Here is a 19,607-nt window from a genome sequence, read left to right on the forward strand (position 1 = left end):
TCCAGGTGGGTGGAGACATGGGTGAGCAGGCAGAGAATGGCTGACTAAAAAATTCAAGTCTGGGCTGGTAGGCAAACTAGAGTGGGTCCATCAGTGGGTGGACCACAGCCTGGAGCTGATCCAGGATGAGTCTCTCCAGGGTCTTCTTGATTCATCCCATATTTGTGAAATTTTTTTTGCTATACCAAAAGGGTAAAGTGAACAATAATAATGACAATAATGACAATGAAGTCCCATATGATGATATATTTAACAATAGCTGACCATAATATGTCACATCTTGGAAACAGAGGTGTGGGCTGATGACATAAAGACTTAGAGTGACAGGAAAATGTATATTTTTAAAAAACACTTTCTACAGAATATCATCTGCTGTGTATATTTATGTATCCTGAATCCAACCCATCCAGCCAAAAAGTAAAAAGAAAATACAATAAAAATCTAAAAACAACCCAAACAAACAAAAAAAACCAAAACAATAGAAAGCAGTCTTGAATGATGCAGTATTCCTTCATATATTTTTGACTCCGTCTTCTGTTGCATCAGTGGCAGATATAGAGAATTTTAGATTGGGTGGCAAAGGAGGGGCAAGAGCTCTAGGCAGGGTGGCACCTAGCTCTTCAGTGAAGTATACTAAAATCCCCTATATGTAAATGGAGTCAACAAAATATCCACAAAAACACTATTATATAAAACTATTTATTGTATCATTACATTAAATATATTCTATACCATTTTACAAATTACAGGAAAGTTTGGTTGCTTAGAACCAAAATTCAAAGAAAGGAGGTTTGACTTGAGATTTTTGCACAGTATTATTGATAGTATTATTATTGTTGTTTGTTTTACCTGTTCTTTATCTCATTTGACCATGGTCAGAACACGGTTAACATGCTCAGCACCACTTTAAATGTGGAAGCCAACACACTCATTCACATCCTAATATCCCCTCATCTGTCCTGATTATCCCAGTTTGTCTTGTTTTGCATGGTCTAGATCCACACCTTGTTTCATTATTGCCCTACTTTTATTAATAAAGTTAAAAATACAAATAAAAAACTATTAACATGCAGGATTGATGACATTAACATATTAACATAAACCGTCTTTAGAGAAGCTACCAGAAAACTGTGGCTATGGATCTGTAATAAGACATTACGGCACAACTAAAGTCAAAGTAAAAGTCAAACTATTTGGTTTACTACTACTGTTTATAGCGTTGCCCAAAATTACTTAATTGTAACTAACCAGACTTTACCTGCAGACTGCAAACAATCACAGACCACACACAGAGTCTGGCAGCAAAACAAAACCTGACTCAGTGTTAATATTTGAGGGAGAATACCGAGTGGTTTCTTTTATCTGCTGATCTGCTGGCTGACATGTCTCCCTCCTCATTCCAGCGGTCACAAAACACCCAGAAACCCAGACATCACAGTCTCACAGTAACATGCAAATCTCAGTCAACAACTATATCTGTTTTGTTTTCATCTTTTTTTCTTTTTTTTTAAACTCCGCCTCTGGGTAGCTTGTTTCCCAGTGCCGGTCCCAAGCCCGGATAAAGGAGGAGGGTTTGGTCGGGGCTAGCAACCCCTTCCTGTAAAAACCTGCTATGCTACAGAAAAGAGAAGTGAAAACCAACGAGCAATCAGTGGAGAGGAAGGTCAATCGCTAGTGACGTGGACGGACCAAAGTCTCGCGACTGTCCCTCCCTCGATGGATCGATCATTCCTCAACACAAGGATATCGACTCGCATCGGGACATGGAATGTCAGATCACTCTACCGAATGGGATACAGCGCGCAAGGGCTACAGGTCTTCGATGACTATCGCCTCAAAGTTTTAGGTCTAGTGGAAGTTCGATGGACTGGCGCAGGAAAAATCATGAGCGACGGCAAGACGATTCTCTACTCTGGATATAGCACCCACCATGCACGTGGTGTCGGACTGATTTTGTTGAAGTTGGCTTCAAAGGGATTGATCGGTTGGGAACCAGTTTCCGACCGCATCGTCACGGCTTGATTTCGAACTTGGCAGGCCAAGATCACGTTCATCCAGGACTATGCTCCCACGGAGGAAGCGAACGATACAATCAAGGATGCCTTCTAGAACCAGCTCCAAGACATTTTAGCAGCCATTCCCTGGCACGATCACCTGTTAATGGTTAGCGACTTTAACGCACAATTGGACGGGGACCGGGCTGGATTCGAATCGACCATCGGGCCCCATGGATTGGGGGCACGCACGACTGATAACGGCAACCGGCTCTGTTCATTTTGCGCCACGAACGACCTTTGCTTTGGGAATACCTTTTTCCAACACAAGAGAGCACACAAGACAACGTGGCGGGCTCCGGGAGGAACATACGAAAACGAAACCAATTTCGTTTGTGTACGGAGACGATTGCGGTCATCGTTACTCGACGTGCGATGTTGGTGGGGTGCGGACGCCGGCTCGGACCACTCATCGCCAAGCGTCAACTCTGGCTCATGAGAACAGTGTCCAACGGTCAACGCCCAAGCCTTTCGACGTCACTCGTCTCAAGGATCCAGAAATGGCCAGCCAGTTTCGATTGGAGCTTCGGAACCATTTTGAGGCCCTGGCGCAAGAGGAGGACAACTCGGTGAGGAGCCATTGGGACCGATTCCGGAGAACGGTGGTCAATGGTGCAGTGGCCTCAATAGGCCGCAGGCGTGGCACGTTTCGTGAACGATGGATCCAGAGAGACACGGGGGACCTTATTGATGAGCGGAACAAGGTAAAGCAAGTACGCGAACGAGAGCCACCAGGACAAGTCTTGGATGCAGTGGACATGCGTTATTGGCTGATAGATCAAATGGTCAAACGGAGTTGCCGACGGGACAAACGGGATTGGATCGGACGGAAAGGACAAGAAGCGAAAGAGGCAGCAAACAAGAACGATACCAAAATGCTTTATCGAATCGTTCAGGAATTGAGCGGTGCTCCAAGCGGCAGAGGAATACCAGTCAAGCGCAAGGACGACCGCTTCTTAACAACAGCGGAGGAACAAGACCAACGATGGGTCCAACATTTCGAGGAAATCCTGAATCAACCGCCGCCTATGTCGACGATACGCCTTCCGCCCCGTGGATGACCTTCCAGTTAACTTTGGTCCAATTACCATTTCGGAGACAAAAGCCACGATTCGTTCAAGATCAAGACGGGAGTGCGACAAGGCTGCGTTATTTCGCCGTTCCTGTTTGTGCTGGCTGTGGATTTCATCATGCGGCGTACCCTGCGGGACGGCAAGCACGTAGTCCAAGAACACGACGGACGACGAATTGCAGATTTTGATTTCGCGGATGACATTGCACTGCTTGGATCTACTCAACGCTCCATTTGCGATTTGGCCGCCATGCTGGAAAATGAAGCGTCAAAGATTGGACTGCGGATCAGCGCTGCCAAAAGCAAAGTCATCCGGATTGGTTATGCCCGAGTGAATACTCCTGTACTCGTTGGCCACCGCCCGCTTGATGAAGTCGATCAGTTCACGTATCTGGGCAGTGTGATAACACCGGACGGTGGCTTGGACAAGCACATCGCCTGTTGGCTCGGAAAGGCAGCATCGGCCATGCGCAACTTGAATCTGGTTTGGAGATCGACCACCATCTCGATATCATCCAAAGTCTGTTTGTTCAATACAATAGTCGTAACAATGGCTATCTATGCGAGTGAAACATGGAAGTCGACGGCAACAATCACCCGACGACTGAATGTTTTCCAACAGCGCGGCCTCCGACGGATTTTCAAGATTTTGTATCGAGATCATGTTACCAACAAGGAGGTCCTTCAGCGCACCACCTCAAGACCACTAGCGGACGTGGTATTGGAGCCACGATTTCATTTCGCCGGTCACGTTTTTCGCCAACGATTACCGAAGATAGCCATGTCGTGGAGACCCGCCCGAGGGTCACGGAGTCGCGGATGACCAAAACAGACATGGAGACGGTCATTCATTGAGGACCTGAAAGCGGTCGATCTTTCATGGGACGAGGCTGAAGATGTGGCTGCAAACCGAGCTCGTTGGCCATCCCTTGCCGCCCAATGTGCCATCCGGCGCAGGAGGAACTAAGTCTAAGTAAGTAAAAGTAAGTTTATACATTTTTGATGGTTAAAGGTTAAATACAGTTAAATACATTATTTTCATATCTATGCATAAATATGACCCAAAATATTTTGAAATGTTTAAGTCATAAAGTTAGACAAATGGATGAAAGCTTTGTATGAAATGATCCAATATAAACAAAAGTTTGTGAACTTCTAGGATGAACAGTCAACTTGAAAGTGAATTTAGAATCAGGTGTGTTGATCGGTCTGATCATCACAACTAATCCACATCATTGTCACTGTCACACAGGAGTAGCTGAAGGTTGTAAAAGTCCTTGATGTAAAAAGGAAACCCAGGATTCCAGTAACTAAAGGCCTCTATCACACTGAGTAATGCCATTGTTCACAAGTCCACCATCAGGAGATCACTGAGTAATGATGGTATGCAGTTTTTTCACTTCTTATTCAAGAGATTTCTGCCACTACGGGGCTGTCTCATTCAAAGTGGTCCTGAGGTTTATTGACCCACCCTCATGCAAGTTTTTAAGGGCCACTTGAATGGTATGAATCAAGGCGTTGAGATATAATCACAGTTTCCTTAGCAAAGCTGCACTAATTTAACATCAGTGACAGAGTAATAGAAAATAAGCGTTGGTACAGTGAATGTTTTATCTGTTTTATGAGAATTCCCCGGAAAGAAATTAAGGGCAGTAAACTTTCACAGGTTTTATCACCGATGTTTTATTTGCCGCTCCATATAGTGTTATCAGGTAAACTCATATAAATGGACTCCAGTAGAATTACCAGATGACAGCTGAGGAAGAGTGTTCATACAAAATACACTTGGAGCTTTTAATAGACTGTGAAACTTCCCGCTGAACCAGGTTATCAAATTTTAGGCTTGCGCAATACTGACCCCTTTCCTGTGCAGACTCATGGCCTATGTGCTACATTCACCTTTTTTGTTGTAAGCCCCTGTTGAAACCTTAACTTCAAAAAACTGAATTACAAAAATGTGTTTAATGTGAACACCACAAACACTCACACCGAGTCTGCTTTTGGGATTAAAGGGTGCACAGCCACACAGAGACAGAGCTAATCGACATGTTGATTGCACATGTTGATCCTGCAGCATGTGCATTTACAGAGCATTAGTCATAGCAGAGCGGCAGACAAACTTTGTCTGCACCTGGCAGTCAGACACTTGGTGCCACTGAAGCATTTTACACAGGAAGCCTTTTACCAACCTCCTCTGAATCATGACTCAGCTAATGAGGAAGGGTGCAGGATTTAAAGACAAACATTAAAGATTGAGATTAAGCGCAGTATAGGTGGGGTGTGTTACTTTTCATCACAATGAGCAGGAAGCCACACGAGTATTCAAAATGGAAAAGGATTACCACAAAAAAAGGTATGTGGAGGTGAAAGCACGAACCATTCAAAGAGAGATCAGACGGGCTAATGTACCTGCCTTTAATAAACAATGGTGGAGTAAGCTAAGCCTTTTCTCACTTCCTAATTTACAAGTTTTTCACTGCTCATTAAGCTCCCGCCACACAAAGACCAAAACACAGAAAACACCATCTGAGAGTTGAGTCTTCTTAAAAAAAAATGCTTCTGTATTCGATTATGTGTCGTTGCTTCAGGAGTCAGACGGGTGACAGACTAAAGGAAAAAACCCTATAAAGTGTCTCTGGAGTTCTCCTGAAGAGATGTAACACCATTCTTTAAAAGATCTTTCCTGATTTTTTGATTTGGATCCAAAAATCTCCTCTTTGTGTTTATTTGGATTGAGGTCTTGTCCCAGTGAAAGCCATAGCAAAGCATGAAGAACACCTCTGTCCCTTCCCTCTATAAAGATGCCACATGTCCTCTGTACAGTTCTGTGGAGCTCCATTATTTCCCCAGGGGTCTCCACGTGTTTGATGTGCCACAGATTTTAGACTGCATACCCCTCCTAACACAACCCTCCCATTTATCTGGGCAGCACAGGGAGTACTCTGGCTTGTGACCCCCCCTGAGGCTGGGTTTGTATCTTCTCCCAGTCCCAAACTGGGAATCTTTTGCGTGTGTTATCCACTACAACACGGAGTGACTACATGTAGGCATGTCCTTACTCTGTTCTATTTAGTTTGTTACATGCTCATTCTTGTATTTTATTTAGACTTTCACTTATGATAGTCATTTATTTTGTGTTTCTATTAAATTTAATTTTAACTTGTATTTTTACTTTATTGATCTGTTTGTCTACTTTCTTTAAGCTACATCATTATGAATTGTGTGGATTTCTTGGATAAATAAAGGTTATCATAACTACATAACATTTCCAGAGTAGTATCCATACACAAAGGGATCAATAATCTCAACTCACATGCCCATTTATTAGTATTTTATCAATTTCATGGTCTTCATGAAATAGTATATAGAACCAGCTCACTGAAAACCTGAAGAATGCTCTGAGAGGAGACTTCCGTGACTAAAGTCTAGCATTAATCTAGTAAAGGAAAGCTGGATTACCAGCCATGAGCCTAGGGTTACTGAGTATGCATTAGCTTCACACAGAGCATCGGGTATCCTGGTGGTTAAGACACACACCTGTAGCATGCCTGGATCATCCAAGACCTAAAAACTAGGTTATAATAATAACATAATAATAATAATAATAATAATAATATAATAACTGAACATATAACTTACATAATACATACAGAGATACACTGTGCCTGAGTGGAAACTTAAAAGCAGTCATCACATTATCAATTCACAAAAAGTCTTAAAGTTTAAGTTGAAAATAGAGCAGGTTTTTCATGAGGTTTAATGTAAGTGCCCTCCTCATATCTCTTGTTTTGTTCCATTTATAACACAGACTACTCTGTTGTTCCACATATATTACTCTGTCATGATATATAAATAAACCAATAAATAAATGAATATACCTATGTTTTTGGTAATAGGAATATCAAGATTTTAATTTTAATTGACTGGTATTTAGTATCCACATCCAGCCATTCATATTCATACAAAGCTTTACTCGGTACACGTTATAATGTTTTTATCTCACTCTTCGGTGCTTGCATCAGTTGCGACATCTTGCCTAAGGACACTCCAACATGTGAACTGAAAGAACAAGTTATTGAACCACAGACCTTCAGTGGTGGCATGGCCTGTGCCAAACTGGATATTCCAACCCAAATCCTTGCATTTAACTCTGGCCTGAGGCCTATAATGAAGACTATGTCACTCTTCATCCATTTCCATTTCATGTATTTAAAGTTCTCGGGTTCAAATCCAGTCTGGGGCCTTGTCTGTGTGGAGTCTGCACGTTCTTCACGTGTCTGTGTTAATGTAAATGTAAATGGTTCTCTGTCTCTATGTGTTAGTCCTGTGATACACTGGCAATCTGTCCAGGGTGTACCCCACCTCTCACCCTGTGGCAACTGGTATAGGCTCCAACCCAACCTGAATTGAATAAGTGGAAGAAAATGGATAGATTTAGATTTTTAACACACTTCAGGTGGGTTCTGAATTACCTATGGATGCAAAATTGTTTTTTAGTTGTAGTAGCCACAGTGGGTAGAACTGCATATTTGATCTGGCACAGTTTTACACATAATGTACTTACTGATGCAGTGCCTAATAGATTGGTGTCTCCCCTCCTCCTGAGTGTACATATTGCTAATTAATATAATTATTTATAAAATACCATAAAATCTTATTTATTCGTTTCCCAGGTAATAAGACAAGATGTTTTTAAATAGCATTAACAAATAGCTTAAATAAGGATATAGCTCAGTAAAATGTAACTAATCTGAAAATTGCAATAAATCACAAATAACTACATTAAAGTTAAAAAAAAATTATTAAGTAATAAATGTAATAAAGTAATAAAGCACAGTCAAATTCAACAAAGCTAAATAAAACAGAATCAGTACAAGTTTACTAAATGCATTATTAAAAACTGGAAATTTGAGGAGGTATTCAGAGGGACCTCTATGTATGAGTAAACATTAAAATTTAAGGTTATAATTATTGTTTGTTTGTTTCGGGAAATAATGTAATTTTGCAGTCTTTTCTTGTCACGTGTCTCTAATTACCGGTAATACCTTAAATGGCCTAAGAGTACTTAGGACACTTTCATAAACTGTTACATAATGTTCCACTACAGGTACATGTTGCCATCGAGCGCGACTGTTTACGTCGGAACCGTCTGCCACACACAGGACTCGCCTTCCCAGAATTCCATTGTGCGCAGGCGCAGAGTGCGTTGCCTGACAGTGGTAAACAGACGTCAGAAGGGAGTCTTCGCCTCGAGTCAAAACAAAACAAAACAAGTCGAAAAGATCCCGAAGGAGTGAATATTTGTACCGACCCAACAACAGGAAGTTTTACAAAAGTCAGCGCCGACCAGAAACGGCAACTTGGATGAAATTATCGGAGGCTTTTCACGGACTTTTCCACGGATTGTAAACTCTGGAGTAGCAGGAGCTTAAGCGGCTAACGTTACGGAGGCTATCGGTGCTGTTTTCAAAGTGCGGCGAGTGGGAGCCGACAGACCTGCGGGCGACCCCAGTTTCACCCAAGCGCCCCCGGAGAAACTGCGAGGCTTGGTTAGCGACACAACGAGACGAGGGTCGGCTGAGTTCCGGGCTGCGGTCGAGTGGGCTTTTTAAAACCCGCTTCTTCGAGTATCGTGTGCCGCGGCAGGACTGTGGGGAAACATGGCAGATGGTGACATGCGCCCGACCGCAATGTGGCGGACCGTGCAGACCTGAGGCGCGGACTTCTCTTTGCACATTTCTGTCATCTCTCTAGTGTTATAAACAAACCCCGAAGCGTCCTCACTGACATCTTATCCTCGCCGGAGGCTCGTTTTTCCCACCAGAAGACAGACAGAGACGTGTGCCAGCGTCCCGGGGCAGTGTTGAACAGACCGCCAGCGCGGACAGTCAGCCGCCGCACATCTTCACTTTGACTGACTAAGCCGCACCGGTTAGTGGATGTCTGCGGAACTTAAAATAAATAAATAAATAAACTTTGGTCGTTTTCTCTCCCTTTTTCTGGTCTTGTGGAGACCTCAGACTGCCCGGTTGTTTACAAGAACAGCCAGAAGCTCTTTTGTAACAGCAGCCAGCTAATCCTCGCATGCATACTGCATAGTTTCACAAGAAAACTTCACGTGTAAGTTCACAAATTTAATCTGATGTAATGTAAGCGATTTTAAATGGCTTCAATTTCTATTTTTAGCCACACATATATATATATATATATATATATATATATATATATATATATATATATATATATATTTATTCATTATTGTTATTATTATTATTAATTTCCAGATGCGGCCCCAAACCCCGTCTAGGTCCAGATGTTTTGGTGCTCATTGTCATTGTGCTACTATCTTTTTAGATTTCATTCAAACAAAGAGAGTCCCGCCCCAGCCCTCCTTATTTCTATATAAATCTGAAGGTTTATGATAGTTACTATTAAGGAGATTATTTGGGTTCCCTAATCTCCAATCTGAGGATTAACCGAGGCTATTGGCGTGTCCAGATTATTACGTCTCTTTTCTAGGCCCTTCGGTTGACACCCCCGCAGAGGGTGAAGCATGTTTGTTTATTTTTGTTTATTTGTTTATTTTAAAGGTGGTGTGTTTGTTTTCTCTTAAGGTGTCATCGGCTCAAACTTACCTGTCAAACTTTAAATGTTTTAAGTTGAACACCTCTCTGAGTGGAAGTTCAGAGGATCGCCATGGAGGAGTCGCCGGTGCCCCCGATTGACCCAGATTTTGAGCCGCAGAGCAGACCTCGCTCTTGCACGTGGCCGCTGCCGAGGCCAGACATCACGGCTGTCAAATCGGAGGGGGTGGACGGCGCCGAGTCCGCCGCCGGGACCCCGCCCGCTGACGAGGACAAGCCCGAGCCCCAGCAAATCGCGTCCGAGCCCGAGAAAGCAGCAGCGGCTGCGGCGTCCGTGGAGGGCGGGGTCGTGGCCGGCGTGGGCGGACCCGGAGCGACGCCGCGCAAAGGATCCTCCCGGCGCAACGCGTGGGGGAACCAGAGCTACGCGGACCTGATCAGCCAGGCCATCGAGAACTCACCCGAGAAGAGGCTGACGCTAGCGCAGATATACGAGTGGATGGTGAAAACTGTGCCTTACTTCAGAGACAAAGGAGACAGCAACAGCTCCGCCGGCTGGAAGGTGAGGGCTTCATCTGCAGGGAATCATCTGAGTCAGTACACAGCCAAGGTTATCTTTATGTTTATGGGCCTTTTAATTTTAAGAGTTAAGCTGAACTGTAATAAAATAAACACTTAGGTCCATCAGGTAAATGTGTCAGAGTTTTTCCTGGCACACCACAGAGCTGCATTAAGAGTTAAGGCAGAGAGTGTGTGTTTCCTTATTTAACCCAAGTTTGTGTATAGGCCAGCCATTTTGGTTGTCCTAGTTTTAAAAATAAACTAAAATACTTAACTTTAAGTAAATAAGCTTGGGGAAAAGTGGTTAAAAATATTATTAATCACAGTTCTGCTTATTTTCCTTTTAGCGGGCAGGAAAAACCCTTGGATGGCATTTACAGGCAGTACTGAGGTTAATCACGTGACCTCGTGCACATTGTTAAGAGTTGTACTGATACAGCTACTAGTTGCTAGGTGGTTGGCATTGGTTGTTGACTGTCACTGGGTGAAAAAAGATGCTTTTCTACTCTACCTGAGGACTGGGAGCGCTTCATACAACATGCCTCATTTACACAAACACCCTCCAAATGCTTAAGTGCTTTCTATCTAACAGTCACACTCTGATGGTTGCATCAGGGATGCTCAAGGATGTTTGGGATGGAGCAGCCAGGGATCAATCCACCAACCTTTTGGTTATCCTTGGGCAAGATACTGAACAGCCTGAATGTTAGATAGAAGGCACCCAGGTAGAAAAAGAAGTGCTGGTGTGAATGAGGCATGTTGTGCACATGCTTCGAGTGCTCGAGTAAAGAAGCGATCAATAAGAAGCAGTCCAAGTTAAATAAAAAGCACTGGAAACATCTTCATTTTTACACCTTTGACAATTTTGTCAAGCTACAAGAAGCACGAGGAGGCTTTGGTGCAGATGTTTATTCATACTTGTGGTGTCTGCGTCACGCCGGCAGCCTAAACAGCACGTTGAGTTTGTATTTTAATACCTCTTCTGATATTGTTATGCTAGGAGGAGACAGATACCTCCTCAATAAAACTAAAGCTGAGGCCAAACTCATTTGTACTGATGTGGACCCTGTAATCGAAAACAGCCACACCGAGACCCTCTGGATGAGGTGGTCTTAGTCCGATTACAAATGAACTCCAGAGCATTTTGTTTATGATCTGATCCCGATCTGACACAACTAGCAGGTGTACGCTGCAAGGATAAGCTAAACAGCTTCCTGCAGCTACCTGTAAAATGAATGTAAATTCTCCGTCATATCCACTAGTCAAGAAAACCTTCTTACTGTTCGCTCTTTTTGTTGCTCCCGGCCCAGACACATCTGGCCAATACTTGGATGTTTCTGGGGGAGTCCATTAATTGGTCACATGATTTGAAGTGATGCGTTTTTTAAATTATTTTTTTCTTTTAGTTCATTTGGAGTTTTATTTTTGTGAAAATAAGCCAAACCACCTGAAAAAGCTACAAGTTTACAAACTCAAAAACTGATTATAATGAGAATAAACTAACTTCATGTGTGAAAACAACATGAAAAAAGCAAAAAAAAAAAAAATGCTGAGCATTTAAAAACGAATGGAAAACAAAATTAAAAAAATTCTGAAATATAATAACTTTGGAACTAATGACACCTTTTTTAACTATTGTAGAATAAATGATTAGCTCTGAAGGGAATTTTGAGATCGAGTTTTGTACTGTTAGCGCAGACGGGTGGTTCCCAGCAAGTGTTGGTGTGAAACCCTTCGAAACAAAGTTGTAATTGCTCGGGCTTGTTACAGTCTACGATTGTCTGTTTTGGTTTAAACCCTTTTCAGAGATAATAAATACATTTTGTGTCATCCAAGATGACACAAAAACTATTTTGAAAATCCTTTACTAAAGATTATATCCACAGTAGCCATACTTTAATTTTGTTATTCTCATTTAAAGATAAGTGATTAATCTGCAAATCACCAGTGTAATAAAAGCAAGTTTCACCACTCTGCAACCACCTGGAAATACCTTTGGGGAGTTATTGTAAAGCAGGGGTGCCCAATCCCAGTCCTCGAGAGCTACCGTCCTGCAGCTTTTAGATGGATCCTTGTTCCGACACACCTGAATCAAATGAATGGCTTGTTATCAGGCATTTGCCAAACTTGATGGCATGCTGAAGAGGCAATCAAACCATTTGATTCAGCTGTGTTGGAGTAGGGATGCATCTAAAAGCTGCAGGACAGTAGCTCTCGAGGACTGGGATTGGGCACCCCTGTTGTAAAGCATTATTTAATAAATAAACTTTAATTTCAGTGGCTACTTGGATGTAAAAATGCATTCACGGAATGAAAAGTCAAATCTGTTAAAAAACACAAAAAAAGTAGAAAAGTTTGCTCCAAAATAAGGTTTAAAATGCTTTTTATCCTGAAAGTTTTCATTCTGTCAGCATCTTTTCTGTTGCTGGATTCTCCTGTGAGTTTCAGTTCATGACTCTCTCTTCATTGTTGTGCTTTGTGTGGTTTTTTTTGTTTGTTTTTTTACCTTCTTTTGATTTTCAGAATTCAATTCGCCACAATTTGTCACTCCACAACAAGTTCCTGAGGGTACACAATGAATCGACCGGAAAGAGCTCTTGGTGGATGCTCAATCCCGAAGGAGGCAAGACCGGCAAGGCGCCGCGTCGCCGGGCTGCATCCATGGACAACAGCAGTAAGCTGCTGAAGAGCCGCATGAGGGCCAAGCAGACCAAGAAGCAGGCGGGAGCGGCCGGCCTGGGAGGCACCGCAGGTGTGTTGCAGGGCGATGGTGCCACAGGCTCGGCAGGCGCAGACAGCCCTAACTCATCCCAGCAGTTCTCCAAATGGGGGGTGAACAGCAGCAGCCCCTCGTCCCGCGGCAGCCTGGACGACACAGATATGTGGACCACCTTCCGCCCGCGCACGAGCTCTAACGCCAGCACCCTAAGCGGACGTCTGTCCCCCATTGCTCCGGGCCAGGAGGATGACGACAACCTGCCTGATGACGGCCTGCTGGGGCGGTTCTCTGCCAGCAACTTGACCCCCACCCTCACCGAGACGCTCATGGAGGAGCTGGACCTGATCGATGGCCTCACTCTCATGACTGGACAGCAGGGAGGGGCCAGTCCCAGCACAGCCCCACCAGCACCTCCCACTCCGCTGCCCTCCGCCTCCACCCTGCTGCCTCGAGGCTCCAGCTTCCCCTCCTTCCATCAGCTTTCATCCAGCCTCCCACAGGCCCCTACCCACACCAGGGCCACAACCTCCGTGTCTCCCTGCGGGCCCAGCAGCAAAGAGCAGACGACGTTCAGCAACTCCCTCTTCAACCCCATGCCCACCCCCAGCTCCCGTGGGAGCGGCCATTACAGCGCCCACGTACCCTCCAGCTTGGAGGCGCTGCTCACCTCCGACTCCCCTCCTCCCAGCGATGTCCTGATGGCCCAAGTGGATTCCATCATGCCGAATTCTGGAGGGGTGGGAATGATGGGTTTGGGCACGTCTGTTGCAGGAGTAAGGTTGGGTAAGGGCTTGGAGCCGAACACCGTGTCCCCCATCGGGCTGCAGGCTCAGATGCAGCCTCAGCAGCATCACCTTCACCACCACCAGCAGCAGCAGCCACCACCACCGGCGCAGCAGCAGCAGCAACAACACCAGCAACAACACCAGCATCACTCTCAGATGGGGTTGGGGATGATCCTCTCAGGTCTGTCTCAGGACCCGTCACAGCTCTCTGCCCTCAAAGCCCAACACGCCGCGGTACCAGCCGTAGGCTCGCAACACGGGGGGCCCATCACCACCCTGCCGGGGATCAGTCAGTTTGGAGTGCCGTCCTGCTTCCCCACCGGTCCGGATCGGCTCCCTACGGACTTGGACATTGACATGTTCACCGAAAACCTGGATTGCGATGTGGACTACATAATCAACAGTGACCTCATGGACGGAGACAGCCTCGATTTCAACTTCGACCCCATGCTGCCTGGAGGCCAAGGGTACCCGGGACCGACCACCACGCAGGGCTCCGCTCACAACTGGGTGCCCAGCTAATCACTCACCTGACCACACGGTGTTAGCCAGGTACACCAACCACTCCAACCACTGTCAGAGACATGAACTATTTACTAGTCTACAGAATTAAAAAAAATTGTCTTTAGGTGTTGAAAACGTAAATATATTCAATTCACGGTGGTGCGAAGTAAAGAAAAGCAGCAAATCTAGAGAATATTTAGCATTTTAATTTAGGATTTAGTGAAAATGACCTTAAGTGATCAACTGTTCCTTAAAAAAAAATCTATATTATATTAAATGAAAAAAAACTTAAGATTTTCAGTATTTTCCGACTTTCTAATCTAAAGCGTTTTTATCTTTATTCTGTTTTTTTCTGTCACTGTAAATTGAATATTTTACATGTCCACCCCTTTTAGTTTTTTTCACAAAGAGCTGCTCATTACTCACAGCATTGCATGCAGATATGGCTAACAAATGTTCTCAAACGGCCTTTTTAAGCGACAGCGAGGTGAATGATCCTCTCTATCGTCTTTGCAGGAAACTAATCTCCCATCAAGATAACCTCACGCAACCACCGGTTGATCCCTCCTCCCTGCTGGCCGAAGATGCTTGTCTTCAAAACACGCCGTTTCTCTCGGACTTTTACAAACGAAGACCTCACTCATATCACGTGCCAAGACATGCAGAGGACGCGGAGGAGATTCAGGCTACTATGCACAACTTTCTGTTTATTTTTATTTTATTTTTGTTTTGTTTTGGGGGTTTTTAAATAACACTCGGACGATTGGGCTGCTAGCCTTTTTTGTTGTTGTTGTTTGTTTTTTTGTTAGTTTTTTTTTCACTGCAAACTGATTTTTTTTTTTTTTAAATGTGTGACTTGATGGTTTTTGGTTTGGTTTTTGTTTTGTTTTGTTTTTTTTAGATTGACAAGACAAATCACCTATATCCCCGTCCCCACCCCTCCTCCCTCCCTCTGGCTGGAGTGAGTTTCCACTTTAGTTATGTTACACGACAAAAGCTTTAGGGCGGATATGGTACTCCGGATCTCAAAGGCGCTGGTTTGAGAGACTTGATGGACTGTTTTTTTGTTGTTGTTGTTTGTTTTGTTTTGATTTTTGGAGAAATGGCCAGTTTTCCCGCTCGGCGTGACTTGCCAGACCAAATGATCGTCTGAATGAGGTACACTTGCCCTGCTGCACCGACCTCGATACAGATAAAGAGAGCGAGAGGACTGTTGTGAACAGGTGGAAGATAAAGATGGGACGGCCGGAGGCATGAAACGTGGTTGCACATCTTGCCCTGATTAAATGTACGATTTTAAATTCATGATTTTAGAGAAAAGAGTTGAGAGGGTATGTACTTGCAGTTTGGCATTTTTTTTTTTTTTACTTCAATCCATTGTGTTAAGGTAGATGTCAGATAGAGGGTGTTTGTTTTGTTTTGTTTTTTTAATCTCTGATGTGCAGTTGAACTAACAAAATGAAGAAATGGGATTTGTGAATTTACACACGGGGCATTCAAGGGTAAATCCATACGCTAACGAGTGATTGGTTGGCCAAGTATTACATTGTCCTAGACAGCTGACATGCCTCCACTGTCCAACCTGACTCCTCCTTCTTCTTCTTTTTCTTCTTCCTTTATTTCCCTCGAGCCTGTGCATTTTCAAAGCACTTAGGTTTCCTGCAACACAGGGACCCCACACTAAAAGATGCATCAACATTAGGTTGTACCATTTCAAAAGAAGAGAGTTTATGATCCTGTAAATGTACAAATTGCACACGTACACGATGCTATGCAGACCTATCTTTTGAAGGAAATTTGAGAAAGAAAAAAAAAGTCCCTCCCTCAAGGGTTTGTTTTTGCTATTTAACATTTTCCCGATATATTGTTGGATATTTTTTTTTTATTCAGTACTAACGTTGGAAAAGAAAAATTAATTCACTGTGTGAGAAGTACAAAAAAAGAATATATTTGATGATAGTTTTAATATACAGTTTAGATGGAAATCAGATATTAATACGTATGAATATATTACTAATGACAAGTGATGTTTTTTTACACATTGGAAGAAGCATTCTCAGATCATTTTTAACTGTAATTTTCTATACTTTTATTTTTGTAAAGAATGAGATGCATGTAGATTTCTTTCTTTCTTTCTTTTTTTTTTACATAACCAAAGGAACACTAATATTTGCATTGGCATGGCATGTAGGGAGCGCTTGGGCCTGAGTATCCTCAGTGTACATAAGCTTTGCAAAACAGCAAATATACATACATACACACACATATATATATATATATATATATATATATATATATATATATAAGTGAGAGATACCTGTAAGGTGACTTTAAAAGTTGAAAGAGGCAAATACTTGACAGTTTTAAAGAAGATTTCCAGCCGCCTGCCTCGTGCTTTCTGTTTTCTTTTTTCTTTCTTTGAATCCAAGTAAAAAAAAACTATTTTTAAAAAATGCATCAAATAGAAAAAAACTTTCATCTCAAAACGAGGCTCATGCAACCGTTACCTCTCAGGAAAAACAACACTTCTGCACAGACCTAATCAAATGCCGGCAAAAAAAATAAACAAAAATGAATAAATAAACTTTATTTTGCACAATTGTATGCAGACTGGAAACCAACACACCACAGCTCCCCCCCTCGCATCCCAAATTTGACTTCATTTTTAATTTTAGCTTCTCAGCCGTGTAAATCACAGCTAGCTTGTCCCCTGGGTAGTTTTGTTTTGCTGCCAATATTTAAAACACTATAGCACGATTTTACTCCGTAGCGACGCTTTATTTTGTCATCTCTCCCCTTTCTTAACTTTTTGTGTTTTTGTTTCGTTTTTTTAATTTAATTTAAAAAAAATCCCTGGAGTTTATTATTCATCATTTCGCTGTAGCTGTGTGAATATGTTAGCCTCTGATATGTTTAAAGCACTCTTCTTCTTTCTGTTTTGTTTTTGTCACCCACAAATATTTCCTTTTTTTTAAAAAATTCTCATTTGTTTGGTTTTGTAATGGTGCTAGATGTCATATCAGTTGTGATGTTCTCCTGGAGTATGCCACGATGCAAGGGGTGCATATCGGGGGAATTTTTTTGTATACGGCACAAGGATAACGACTTGGTGTTATAGTAGAAGTTCACACGCAATCAGTAGGAATTAATACAGAACCCCTACTGTGCCGTGTGAGGATATGATGTGCACACAAGTTAATTATGTCCGCAGGAGTTATTTTAATTCGTGCAAGAGTTGTTTATCTCCTGCAGGAGTTATTTACCTTGTGTGCACTAGTAATTTATATTTTGCAGACAAGATTTAAAAAAAAAAAAGACTCCATACTTTCCTCCTCCTTGTTATTTTTATTTTTCTATATGTGATGTGGTAAACCCGACCCCTGACCCAACCTGGTCTTTTAAATCTAAAAGCAGGGTAACTGCACTTATTTTGAATCATAACACCATTACTTTTGTTATTATGTTTTGCACCCTTTTTTCTGTTTTTTTTCCTTAACCGAGTTCCACAGTTGGGGAAATTTTTAGTAACATCTGACTAAAGGAGCGGCGGCTGGTTGGTGAGAATCTACTTTGATGTCTCTAGTTTACTGTTGCCTCCTTGAAGCAGTCAGGTGTGATGTTATTACTTATCTTGTGTCTCCCCTTATGTAACTTTGTGCATATTCTTCGTCCTTCAGCTTTTTTAAGTAGCAGTTAGTCCCTTTATGTTTTTACATTTTAAATCGCCCCTATTTGATACAGTATTTTAACATTTGGCAAGGGTGGATTTGTTTTTTCCATTGGGGAGGGTGGGAAGTTGTGCATAAGCCAATTATGTTTGATTTTTTTTTTTTAAATCATGTTGATAGTTTTTTTTTTCATCCCCTGCTCCCCTCTTTATTAGTTTTCTTTCTTTACACATTGTTAAAGTCAGCCAGAGATGACAAACAGTTCTGAACAGCAAAAATCGATTCAATAAACTGTTTAACCCACTTTTCCTGCTCATTGATGACTTGTGACGCTTCAGACATGGTGCACTTGTGCAGGTCTTCCACTAGAGGCCGCTGTGATCCAAGGATCCCGTCACTTACGTACAGGTATGCACTTTGTGCTGATAGTTATTCATCTTAAAACCACATGTCACAGCCTTCCTCAGTATGCACAAATTAAAACTTAAACACCATCATTCAAAAAAAAAAAAAACCCTAACCCTCAAAGACTTAAAAACTTATTGTAAGCCTACAATTGTAACTCTTTCCAGGACCTAGTAATATTTTTTCCTAGGAGGATATGCTATGCAAATATCTTGAGCCTCCAAGGACTTTGTAAATTGGTCTTGGGATCCACCATGTAATACCATTTGGAAAGCATCTGATAGGAAACAGCCTAATTCTTCAGCATGACAGTGATCCCAAACAATGCCAATACAATAAAAGGATACCTGGATAGAAAAACTCACAATTGAACTCAGTCCTGGACTGGCATTCCCAGAACCTCAGAATTATTGAAAAATCTTGACAGAGAACAAGAACACAGAAGAAAACTCCGGAAAACTATTCCTGAAAACGACTTAAAGAAATGACCAGTTCAGGCTGTGTTGAAGAATAAAGGTCATACCAAATATTGACTTTCAAGCTTGTTAGACTTGTACAAACACTGTTTTTGACTTGTATATTGTATTTCCATGCATGTTTGTACTTTTCAATGCATTCTGTTACCTATTTCCCAAATAGAAAATATAAAGAAATGATAGATTGAAATATCATCATATATTATCATGAGTACACTGGCCAGTTCTCTGGCACGCAGCACTATCACTGATGAAATCTATCACTGGAAGCAAGCAGTCTCTTTGCAGTCACCTCAGATTATGCTGATATGTGATGCCCCATTTACCTAAAAATAGGTAATTCAAACATATTTGATGTCGTGGGAAGTGATAATACATCAAATCAAACAACTGAAAACAGAAAAACAGGTTATGAGCGCTTGTTTCTGAACTGATAGCAGCAGCACTGATATAGCACTGCCCCCCAGTGAGCATTCAAGTGTTGATGTTTTTATACAATTATGTTTTCAATTACTGCAAGTATAAACAGGAAAAAATCCAAATAAAAGAAACCCATACGATTTAAATCACACCTTTTGAAATATGACTTGTGAATCAGAGAGTTAAAAATGAGCCAAAGGTATCAGCTGGCAAAAGGATTTATAAGAAATTAAATGTCTGGGTGGACCACAGAGCTTTTAAATTCTAAGTAGCCTCAGGCTTTTCTCTTTGGAGGAACAGACAACAGTAGGCAGATTTATTTTTCATAGAGCATCTTTATAGAAAAACATTTCTTCACA

The 19,607-nt window shown here is 42.3% G+C and overlaps 2 protein-coding genes across 5 annotated transcripts; both read left to right on the forward strand.

Moving 5' to 3' along the window:
* The first annotated feature begins 791 nt into the window (after positions 1-791).
* LOC134643298 (craniofacial development protein 2-like) lies at positions 792-4,452 on the forward strand. Its single transcript, XM_063495603.2, is given in 2 exon segments — positions 792-4,099; positions 4,379-4,452. A coding segment is annotated over 1 exon segment (777 nt). The 5' UTR covers positions 792-1,716; the 3' UTR covers positions 2,494-4,099; positions 4,379-4,452.
* A 3,886-nt stretch (positions 4,453-8,338) lies between these two features.
* On the forward strand, positions 8,339-19,501 carry foxo4 (forkhead box O4). Of its 4 annotated transcripts, none has more exons than XM_063495557.2 (4): positions 8,339-9,246; positions 9,741-10,272; positions 12,795-14,327; positions 14,796-19,501. In XM_063495557.2, the coding sequence occupies exons 2-3, from the start codon at positions 9,823-9,825 to the stop codon at positions 14,295-14,297; spliced, it is 1,953 nt and encodes a 650-aa protein (XP_063351627.1). In that variant the 5' UTR covers positions 8,339-9,246; positions 9,741-9,822; the 3' UTR covers positions 14,298-14,327; positions 14,796-19,501. The 4 variants fall into 4 exon arrangements, with proteins under 4 accessions (XP_063351627.1, XP_063351639.1, XP_063351635.1 ...); XM_063495569.2 differs by having other exon boundaries at positions 9,786-10,272; XM_063495565.2 differs by having other exon boundaries at positions 8,339-9,057.
* Positions 19,502-19,607: the final 106 nt, after the last annotated feature.

Source organism: Pelmatolapia mariae, linkage group LG2 (assembly GCF_036321145.2).
Source record: "Pelmatolapia mariae isolate MD_Pm_ZW linkage group LG2, Pm_UMD_F_2, whole genome shotgun sequence".
NCBI lineage: Eukaryota > Metazoa > Chordata > Actinopteri > Cichliformes > Cichlidae > Pelmatolapia > Pelmatolapia mariae.